Source organism: Rousettus aegyptiacus, unplaced genomic scaffold (genome assembly GCF_014176215.1).
Source record: "Rousettus aegyptiacus isolate mRouAeg1 unplaced genomic scaffold, mRouAeg1.p scaffold_m13_p_1, whole genome shotgun sequence".
Taxonomy (NCBI): domain Eukaryota; kingdom Metazoa; phylum Chordata; class Mammalia; order Chiroptera; family Pteropodidae; genus Rousettus; species Rousettus aegyptiacus.
In genome coordinates, this window is record NW_023416284.1 from 165,756,635 (window position 1) to 165,768,530 (window position 11,896).

The following is an 11,896-nucleotide window of genomic DNA, read 5'->3' on the forward strand; positions in this document are numbered from 1 at the left end:
AAGTGAGCAAGATAGGGAGAGTACGGAATAAATACTATGACTCACTGGTTTCCCTTGAAAACATTCCACAGTGCTGGAAACAAAGCAGAAGCTCATGAAATATTGTTTAAATCAACGCTAACAGCCAGAAGACCATGCAAAACGTGAACACGCTCCATATATAGTATCTTTATCTAGACTGTCTCATAAGCCATTCACTTTATGTTTTTTCACAATTATCCTACATTTTCTAAGTCCTCCTCAGATATCTTATCTACTTCTCCACTGAAGGATGAACTCCACAACTTCTGCGTCTGTGTGCTATGTTTCTGTGTATCCCACACACAGTACGATAAAAATTCCTTTAATACATCCTCTCGCAACTCCTTGTGAAAAGTTACACATCATCTCATCTACGACTGACTTCTACTTTTTTACTACATAGACATCTAATAAAACAACTCATGAGTCACTAAATTTAATACTCAAGAGGAAACTTTTGATGTTTATGCTAATTAAGTCAAAACCTCACCTGCTATTATAGTGAGTCCTATCACACTAAGAATTGATCATTGCTGTTACTCAATTCGTTTTCACATTCCTGAGTACAAATGTCAATACTAGACAGTTTTGAAACTTGCCATGTGCTGAAAGAAAATAAGACAAACAGGTGCTTACTTGTGATTGCTTTGGATATATCAATCAATATGTATCTTCCAATTACTTTTTAGATTCAGGAAAAGTAATGTAATTGGAAACAAGCCTATTGGTAGCATCTTAATCTTATAAAAAGTACTGTAATTTTATCCTTAGCATCTTTTTTTTTTAATCTTTAGCTTCTTAAGTATAAGTAACAACATTAAATATAAAGCTACAGGTTTGTGTACTGACAGATATTCATTAGTGTAACCACTTAAAACCTTTATTTTAATGTTACTACTGATGAGCAATCTAGCATGGAGAGCCACTGTAAAAAGAATTTCTTTAGTTTTAACAAAACTTGAAAGAACTGTTTCATAAAGTGATCGTGCATCCGACAGAACATAATATCCACACATAATAGGGATTCAGTGGGTTAACTGTGTAAAGCACTGTGAGCAAAGCAATGTGACCTGGACACAGTGGGCAGGGAGCAGGCAAGCATTCTGGCCTTACAGCAGCTGCTAGATGGGGCAGTGAGAGGGAGAAAGATCCCATGGTCAGGGGGAGGTGGGAACACGACACGGGAGACCAACTGCTGAAGTGCAGTTGACTTGTTAGGTCACACTGTCCTACCTGTGGCTGCCGCCTGTTGAGGTAGTGTTTATGGGTACTATATGTGGGGGAGAGGAGGAAAGGGAGCAGGTTTTCAGAAACCTGTGTAAATAAAAAAATGTTCATATAGGGTACAGGAATTGGGGAGTAGGCTGACAGGAAATGGATTCAGATGCACGTGGTCTGGGCAGAGATATAAGAGAAAAAAAGATGCTGCACAATTCCCATCAGACCAATATGTCCTCAATGCACATTTATTTGTGACCAAATCCTAAAACGGCCATTGGGCATTCTTAGCACTGACTGCTAATCCTTGCTACAGGTTTAGCTTATTTGATGCTCATAAGAAAAAACTCTAATCCTACATAATTTTTCTTAAAGATTTTTCCACTTTTGATCTGCAAGTATAAACAAATGTCACTTCTGTATTTCTCTGAAGGAAAGAATTATGGATAATAAAATCAACTGTTACAACACGCCTCTGAGACAATATGTCAAAGCTGGGAGTCGATTTTCTTTTGTAAGCTAAATGTGAAAACATAAAATAATACCATTAATTTTTGATCTATAGGCAGCTTTTTAAGGACTTCCCCCAACTCCATATGTCAAAAATGATAATATATCCATGACCAATTATTTCTAGGAATCACATAAATGCATACACTTTATTATGCATGACTCCATTTATCTTCATGAGGCTACTGTATTCCCTATTACATTAAGAGATAAAGGGCACAACCTTTTGTATTGTTGCATAAACAAGTCCTCTCCTCCCTTTACGAGTCACCCCCGTTCTTTACAATGACTTCTTTATTTTTCACAAGTCAAGTGTACAATATTTGCTTCATTTCCCAACTAAAATGAACACATGCAAATTCACAGTCTCTTTCCCCTTAATGTTAACTTAGATGAAGTATCTACATAGAAATCCTGAAGCCACATACCCAACAAAACCCTGACAGTGGTGGATTTAAAACAAAACAATAAAAAAAAAACAAAACAACCTTTGGCAAAGCCTAAAGGAATCAAAACTACACTCTCTTGCAACCGCAGCACTACTGTATCCACCCTTCAAACATGTTTGCTTCAAACATTACAACCCATCCATTTACCAAAACCACAGCTTATGCCTGATTTAGAAAAGTAAAGTTCATGGACTTACTAAACTACACAACTCCAGCCAGAAGGCGCAAATGCCTTGTCTACGCCTGGCAATTATACAGCATCTGTACTGAAAACCTGCATTTTTGAGCTCGGTTTCAGCGGACCACTATTGACCACCTTCTTGACACAATAAACAACTGACATCTTCAAAGAGCATTAACTAGTCCCTCTGATGCCACAGTTGAATAGACAAGAACAAATCGATTAACACACATGATCCATGAGGAAGGGCTGCATTTAATTCTCAGCCCATGGAATATAATTACTGTACATATTTAGCTTAGCTCATTATCTCACATTTGAGCAGTATTTTTCTTCCCCCCACCTCCCTCAAAGAAGGGAAAGAAAAGGTCCCTGAAAGGTTCTAGAGAGATTTCCTTTGGCAGGGGAAAATGTGATAAACAGAGGAAACACAATCACGCGGAATGTCTGGACTGGGTCCCTTTGTAATATTTAAATAGTGCACCCCTGCTGGGCTTGGCCACAGCACAGAGTGGAGAAACCATTTTAGAGCTTAACAATCCAATCCCTACAGCAAACACTCTAAGAGCAACAACTCAGAAATTCTAAATGTAAAAAAGAGGTTAAGAAATATCGAAAATAGTTCCCCCTCTCCCACCAGGACTGATATTTTTCTTCATTGTAAGGCAGGCAAAACATGCTAAACCTGAAAACGCAGAGATCAACACTGGCCTGAAAAGGAACTTGAAAGAAATCCAAAAGCTCCTTTTGGCTGAGATATCAAGGGCTACCCCTTCACTTTGTTACCCCGACACCTGCGTAAGTCAAATGTTCGTGTAATCCATCAATCTTCTTATGGAAAGGCGCAGGGCGACTAGCCGAAGTTTTCTCACTGCTCTGTTTTAAGAAAGAGGCTCCACGTCCTAACCTCGAACTGTGAGCAGAAGCTTCCTTCTCTGATGGTGGCTCACCATTGAACTTTTCATAAGTCACATGCGTCTGTCTGCGGATCTGATGCGGGGTCAGACAGAGTGCTGAGGACACACAACAGCTATTTTACCCTTCTCCGAAGGACACAATCTCAACCTGAATCTAGCTGGAAGAGCACTTTTACTTGAGACAAGTAAACGAATGAATGACAGTGAATTCCAATATAAAAACAAACAAAAACTCCAAAAATCACGAAGGGAAATAACTGCTAGAAACAAAGAATTCTACATGGCAAACTGCTAAAAATGTTTAAGTTAAAAAAAAAAAAGATCAAGTCACCTTTCCTGGGCTGAGTTCTGTATGTCCAGTTTTCATCGTCCGCTTCCACCTGCTGCCCACAAACCGAGAGCTCCCCGTCACTGCGAAACAGCCTCTTTGTCTGCCTGGACAAGGAGGAGAAATTTATCCAACTCGCAGCACGTGAGAGAGAACCTGAATTTGACTTGAGTCTGAAGGAACCTGAAGAGCTTTCCTTTTTCATCTTCTTTCACATCAAAATCCACTACAGACAAAGGACAGCCCGGCAAACGAAACGATCGTTTTTTGTTTTTGTTTTTTTTAACTTGATCCAGGTCCTTTAAACGAGCCTGCTCCTTCCCACTTACTCAGACAATGTTGAGAGTCGGGCACAGCTTTATGCAAAAAGATTGCATCTATGTCACCCAATTACGAAGAAAAGGAAAATGAGGGGTTAACAAACCAAAAAAAAAAAAAATTTTTTTTTCTTTTTTATTCTAACCACATCGTGGTACTTGGTTTCTAGGACGGGAATCACCACAGCCCCACACACAAAATAAAAATAAATACAAGTAAAATTTAAAAAAGGAAGCAGGGCGTTCATTTCAGGAACACTTGTCCGGACTTTGCGAAGAACAGAACCAAGGCACTCCGACTCTTTGATGTGTACCTAGCATCCCAAACTGTAATCCTACTCCTCTCCCAGGCATCTTTTTTCCACAGGGGCAGAAAGCCAGCCTTTGCGGAAGACAGAAGGAACTGCTCAGGCTGCAGAAGGAGATTCGGCGTCAGTCAACCCAGGCGCCAGTTTAAAGTTCACCCGCACAGGTGACTTGGGAGGAATCAAAGAGTTCAGCTCACTTGTCACACAGCACAGCGCAGAATCCTAAACCACCCACTTGCCCTCTTTCCCGGCTCAGCTGCTCAGGATCCACGGGACTCCACAAACAATAAAACAGGCTGCGTGGCTAGTGCTTGGATTACACAGTGAGCACTCCTGTGAAAGCCGATAGGCTTTCCCCACGCCGGCGGCACCTCATTGGAGGCAGAAAGCCCCGCCCCTCCAGAGTCAATACTTCAGGGGCAGCTCAAACTTCTCAACTCCAGCACAGCTACGGAAATGCAAGTCTGTCCAGTACGCAGACTTCTGGGGATACAAGATAACGATGACTTAATTATTAATTGTCAGCTCACGCTTCTGAAGGTGGGATTCTGAGAAGGGGTTTTAAAAGAGTATATGGTGATAGACACTCCCAGCATTCCTAGGTGGATTCAGTAATCTCATCATCTACGGAAATGTACTTTTCAAAGAAAATAACACTTCGCTCTCAGCTCTCAGCAAAGGTGAAATGCAGCCATTCTTGCACCTGTCATCGCTTCTCCTGTCTTCTACCAGCAGCCGGGGGATGGGACTGAGGACCCCCCTGGCAGCCTCCGCCCCCTCATTCTTCTCTAGCTCTGAATGACCATTTTCTCAGGGAGAATCATCATCTCAGAACTATGCTACTAGCAATTAGCTGCAGGACCTACTCCCCAGACTCCTATGTAAATCCTTAATCATGACATGCAAACTACCTACAGCCACAGGTTGTAATGCATTTGGGTGCAGCACTGCACCCAAGGCCAACATGACTCCATGATCTGAGGGGTGTTAAAAGTCCCTGCAACTTTCCATCACAGGGACTTGCATCGACCTCCCCTCCCCAGATGTTAGTCAGAATAAGGTGAATAAGCAACAAGGAGAGAACTGGGACCATCTCGCTTTCCTTTATTCAGCATTGACTGACTGTGTATGTTCAAACTTAAACTTTGATTAAAAATAATAAAAGCAAGATTCTGCATCATACGTCAACTGCAATTCACTGAGGTTTTTAAGAAAAGGGCTCTATGAACTTACCAGGGCTGGGGCGTTTGGAGAAAAACGCAGAGCTGCTGCAAAGGGTTCCTCAGACGCATAGTTCATACTACTACAGACACCATGACAGAGGACAGGCACTAGGACTGAAGGACAAGCCACAACGACAGTCCAGGTCATGCACATATGGACTCGGTTTAAAAAGCTAAAAGGGCCCTCAAGAGATCAGGTAGTTAAACCCCTCAATTTCCACATGGGGAAATTCAGGCCCGGAGAAGGTGTGTGACATACCCAGTCTCACACAGAGGAGTCAGTGACCGAGCCAGGTCGTGCCAGACACCACTGGGTTGAAAGCCTCACTTGCTGGGGATGCTAGTTATATCACCAAACACCCTGGATCTGCTTCAGCTGTAACGCTGGAATGATACCTCAACCTGGATCCCTGTTCTAAGGACAAAATGGTACGAATTATGTTCGGCGCCAGTGACTAACATCAAAGTTCAAACATCCAGTATGCTTTGAGCCAAAGACACATGAGAATCAAAATATAAACAGTAAAAAAGGCCCATCGTGCCAGAAAATAAACATCTCAAACGCTGCTTACCATTTCAGAAGTTCATGGCACCCCACGGACCCCAAACAAGGAACACAATGGTCTCCTCCTGATGTCCCCATGCCGCGGCTCCATTTTGAATTTGGAAATATCCAAGCTCTGACATAAACCTCGCGCTGTTCTTTACAGTCAGAGCTGTTTGATGCTTTTCCCAGCTCAGCCTGCTCAGAGTGTGCACACAGGCACACACAACGGCACAGATGAATTGGTGGCATTCATAACTCGTGTGTTTTTCTGTGGTACCTCCTGTTCCTTCAGTCTGGGGAAGAGCTGAGAGGAGGGGCTGGAAGAACATTTACTGCCGAGCAACCAAGAAGGGAAACTGTTAACTCAGGGACTAGACTCACAACTCTCCCTCAAAGTTAAGTAAACACTTAACGCCGAATTTCCAAAAAAAACGAATCTCCATTATACGCAAGATCTGTGGGTACATTTGCACGATAACCGATTCTCCATGTATGAGCTATTCCATGTTTCTGTTATATTGGGCCATGATTATTAATCTCTCCATTTATGTAAAAGGTCAAATAAATTAACTACTGTCACGAATGGATCCAAGTTCCTATGTGGACAAGATAGAATATTTTAAATCAGCTTTGGAGGAAACATTTAGATTTTAACTATCCATGTTAGATATACATTCCAACTAGCTTAGCAAATCGTAAGTGGGCTACTTGAAAACCCATTACATTCATTCAAAGTATATTTATTTGGTAACCAAGATGAACCGTACATTTTAATTACCTGGACTATGAACCGAAGAGCCCTACATACCTGCCCCTCCCAGCAGCAGAGTCATGGCTACCTGTGCCGTGCACATCATATATACACAGCTCATCTTCACACTAACCCTGCAATGGAAGATCCCTATTTTTGAATATAATCTTAGGCTTCTTTTTTTTTCAAATAGCTTCAGCTATAATCTACAATGTAATAAAACATCTTAATTTAACCATTTTCCTATGAAAATCTACAATGGAATACACTCCCCAGACCTCTTACACAGACGTGCCGAACAGACTGCCCGCATTCCTGCCTGTGTAGTGCTTTCCCGTCTCCCCGCTCACTGCCAGCCTGTCAAACTGAAACTTCTGTTGCCATCACATATGCCAATAACTGCCCCCTCCTCCCACTCTGCTGCATCTGAGGTTCGGCATCAGGAGATCGGATAAATCATCCTGCTTAAATGATGTTTCGCAGAGGTCTGTGAAGCCTTACAGAGTGAAATTTTACATAGCCTTAGGAGCAGGGCTTTGTCACAGTTGCCTCCCAGCCAGCACCCCTGTCCTTTAACTTATGGGACGGAAGCCCAAGGGTTAACGTGGCTGGAGGAGCAGCCTCTGGATAACACCGCCCAGGTGGATCTATACCAGCCTTATGATTTATTGCCTCTTTTATATTAAGTTCTTAGCATTTAAGGGTCATGAGAAACTTATCCATCACTACCGACAAAAGGACGAGAAATTACTGTGTATTATTCCAGGAATGATTTAAGTAATGATTTAAAGAAAAGTTAACTATAAGAACTAGGAGGAACCAGAATACATTACTAAGGGAAGTTCTAGAATCTTCTTCTTTGGGAATTACTGAGTCAAATGCCCATTAATCTGGAAAGATTTATTCGTGTTTCTACCAAGAGTCAAAGGGATAGATTGAATGCATTTAGAAGGTCCTTGCCAAAAGATACAGTATTTCATGTTTTAATATATACTTGCATCTTTAAAAAGGGTTTAGCTCAAATGAAAGTTTTTGATTTAATAAAAATAGTTAAACATGACAGGATAGAGGATTAGATAAACCCCTCGGCCCACTCAGGCGTGTAATTGCTCCACCTGCCATCTGCGTAAAATGCCAGCCAAGAGTGGGAACTAATTTCAAGTGCCATCAGCTTTTTGGCCTCAAAGGCCACAGTTGAACACTGTGACTTAATATCCATGTGTGCCTTTTCTGCCCTAACCCTCCCTGCTCTTCAAGTCTGGAAAGAAGAGGAGAGGCAGAACCCTGAAGTTAGAAACCAACGGAAAACAATGCTGCACAGTTAAAGCCAGTGGGGGTGGCTGGTGTGGCTGCAGGCGGGACCCACAAACAGAATGCTTACCAACAGAGGCAAAGGTTAAAAAAACATATATACAGCGGTGAGGAGAGTCATTCTAAACCGCGTCCTGTCCTAAAGCGGCCCAGACCGGGTAAGAGCAGTCAAGTGTGCCCCTTATCAGATCACCACATGAATCACCCAGAGGATCCACAGGGACCTTTAGCTTCTAGGACAGAGTACAGTAGGTTTTCCAACTGTCATCGCTTATAAATAATTTAAGAGCAAGTTTAAATGGCAATCTTTCTCTGAGGTAATTTGTACATACTAATAATGAAAGCTTATCTCAACATCCAGAAGTCAACAGTTTGAGCCAGACGTTTATAACTAAAAAGAGAGAGAGAGAAAGAAAAAAAATTATCCTCAAGGCCACAGTAAGCCAACTCCCACAGTACACTAAAATTCTATTTCCTCGTCTACCTCCCACCCACTAAGGAATTAAACAACTGACTGACTCAAGAAAGAAGGCATGGAAGACAACACACAATCCCCCAATTTCCTAGTGAGGGAAGGGCCTATTTTGGGGGTTCCCCTCACCTACCACTGCTTCCATATTTAAAAGAAAGAAAAACACTGCCCTTTCACTGAGCTCTAGTTTCGAGGTTCCTTTTTGTGGAATTAATAGCGTTGTTTCCCTAAATGGAAAGGTTAAACACATACGTATGTATTTCTGCATCATCACAAGCCTAAATCCCACCTTTTAATGTCTTCATGTTTGAAAAGGACTCCTAAACAGATGCGATGTGCTAAAGCCTTAGCCGCATTGTTCCCATGGGATCACTTGATATGGAAGCAATATGGCAGCACACTACTGCTGTCAGGCCCCTGGGGCAGGGTGCACTGCAAGGGCATGAAGGCCGCCCCGGGAACAGAAGCCGGCGCTGATGGATATGGTGGGCTGTCAGAGGCTCAGTGAACAGTCATCGACCAAGTGTGCAAACTCTGTCCCAACCTTAACCAAGAAAACGTCCCCATCCAAGGACTTTCAGATGAGAAGGTCCCTTAAAACTGAGCATTGACTTTGAGATTCTTCTGATATAAGAAGACCAAAATGAACTTACTCTCAGATTAAAATTCCAAATTACAAAAACGTATTTTAATCATGATCTCCTTTGTACTCGAGGCCTCTCCAGTGATCCTTGAAATTATTTTTTTTCTACTTACTCAACCAGTCCTTTGCAAACTTCATTATGCATATGAATCATGGGTCTTATTAAAATGCAGAGTCTGACTCAGGTCTGTGAGGGGCCTGAAATTCTACAGACTTAAAAGGGACAGAGTGACATCAGCCCCCAGGCCACCTTTGAGTTAGCACAGTACTGGGCTATAGCTCCTCGAGGTCAGGGGCCTCATCTTTTCACCTTTAGGTCCCTTAATAGTAGTGCCTTACACACGACTAGCATTTAACAAATGTTGGTCAAAAGAGCGAACAACAGAATCATCCCCTAACTTCCATGTTACCTCTTTCTTTTGATCTTAACACGTTCCTGCACAAAGAAATAACTAGACTTTTATGGCGATCATTTATCACCAAATTCCGAAAGATAAAATTTGTGGGGTGCCAAGGGAAGAGAGAGTAAAATTTGTAAACTAAAAATAAATAAATAAATAAATAAATAAATAAATAAATAAATAAATAAATACACACACACGTACGTACGTACACACACACACACACACACACACACACACACACTCACACACAGAAATAAAATCTGATTTAAAGGGTTCATAATCAAATTCCACTCTTCACAGAGCTACGCCACTTCACTCTGAGAAGAGGGTTATTAACTGCTAGGCTGCATATACGACGTCAGAGCTGCTTCCACCCACTGAAAATCCAGAACCCAGTCAGTGATGCAGCCCACGATGCAGGGCAATCAACACTGAACCTAGCATCAGAAAAGCAGCCCACATTCTACCTGGTAATCCATGCAAATGGGCTGGATCTACCTGGGTTCTGCCATGTGAATTTAGCTGCTCTATGGCAATGTGGGTAACTTTTTTTTTTATATCAGTTTTTCCTGGTACATGTTAAAGACCAAGAATTTTCCAGTCAACCTTAAGTGACCTTCCAAAGGGTTTATTCTATGTAGCTCTCTTTAAAACTATATTCACTATGGCTCTATGGAGCACACTGAATATATCTGTTCTTTTAACAGACATTTTATTAATTCAGCCAGCCTTTATGAAACTGTTATTCCATGCTAAACACATGTAAAATATTGCTGATACCAGCAACGATTCCACCGAACCTTAGGTCTGAAGATATGAGTAAACAGAATTGGGCATAAAGTACTTAAAATTCATGTATTGTGGTACCCAGTAGCCCAATTCAAGTATGTCCCCAAACAAGGAAAGAGAATTGCAAAGAGATTAGATATAGATAGATGAATGGATGGATGGATGGATGGATGGATGGATGGATGGATGGAATTCCTCCTAGGCATCCCCAGAGTTAGGAAGGAGCCCAAATAAAGAAATTAGTTCAAATAGTTATTGACCCAGATCATCGGCCAGGCATGCTGATACTAAAGCACAGATGATAGGGCCCTGCCCTCGAGAAATTTAAATTTATTGTAGGACACAGATATGCACACAGCTACTTTTAAGATAGTACAAAAAAGGAAACAGAAGAAGAAGGGGCCTTGATGCATGCCTCTGAGTCTTCAGGGTAAAAAAAACTCTGAGGTGAATTTCCTAGACCTCAGGAGAATTTAGCCAACCGGGGGGTACCTTGGTGAACCAGCTCCCTGGGGTGGGGTGGGGGTGGTATGGCAACCTCTGATTTATAGTATTTCCATGGTGTAAAGACACCCACCGAGGCCATTTTCAAGCTACCAACAATTTCACGAGCAGCCTCCTAAAATCTTAAAATTTTAAGAATTGATTCTCAAGCCTATACACACTAACTGCAGTATACCACTGAATTTGGCCAACATGATAATTTGGCAAAAAAAAAAAAAAAAAAAAAACTTGGTAGAAAATTAATAGCTCCACAACTGCTGCTTCTTCTTTTTTTTCTTTTCTTTTTTTGTTTAAGTATTAATAATGAAAATGAGGAAGAACCTGTAAATGTTATCTTACATGGACAAAGGGTATGGAGATGTGATTAAGGGTCTTTAAGACAGGAGATTATACTGAAACACCTAGGAGGGCTCTTATTGCATCTTATAAATGCCCTTTATCAGACAGAGGCAGAAGGAGATGTGAGACAGAAGAGGAAAAGGCAATGTGACCAGAGACCAAAAAGAGACAGCCACAAGCCAAGAAAAGTCAGCATCCGCCAGAGGCTGAGGCTAGGAGCAGGACCTTCCCTACAGCCCTGCCAGCACCTTGATTGTAGACTCCGGGCCTCCAAAACAGTGAAAAAGTAAATTTTCAATGTTTCTGGTCATATTTTACAGTAGCCATAGGAATACAATTCAGGGGGGCACCAAGGGAGAGTTTTGCAATCTTTAAGCATTTCAGTTCATTTTGTAAGAATTCTGAGTTTTTTTCAATCTTACAATTTTCAAAATTTTGAATTCCTTTTCATTTATTGTGTTGTTTATAAGAGCAAAAGTTAGAAAAACCTGGCCTAATCAGGGATTCACTGAAGTAGCCTAAATTGCCGTGAATTGGCAACTTACAGAAATAATTTGACTGAGTAACTGGCACTCAGTTGGAGACTTACGGTGTGACTTTATGCTCTTACTTTATGAATCTTTTAGTCTGTCATATTAGCATGCCTTGCTTTCATAATAAGAAA

At 41.5% G+C, this 11,896-nt stretch overlaps 1 protein-coding gene across 2 annotated transcripts in view; it reads right to left on the reverse strand.

Annotated features, from left to right (window-relative positions):
* The window catches only part of NHSL1 (NHS like 1), a 126,381-nt gene extending 116,623 nt beyond the window's left edge, over positions 1–9,758 (reverse strand). For both annotated transcript variants that reach the window (XM_036222095.1, XM_036222087.1), the window contains exon 1: positions 3,628–9,758. In XM_036222095.1, coding sequence (XP_036077988.1) covers positions 3,628–3,829 — 202 coding nt within the window. In that variant the 5' untranslated portion in view covers positions 3,830–9,758. The remainder of the gene's footprint in view (positions 1–3,627) is intronic.
* Positions 9,759–11,896: the final 2,138 nt, after the last annotated feature.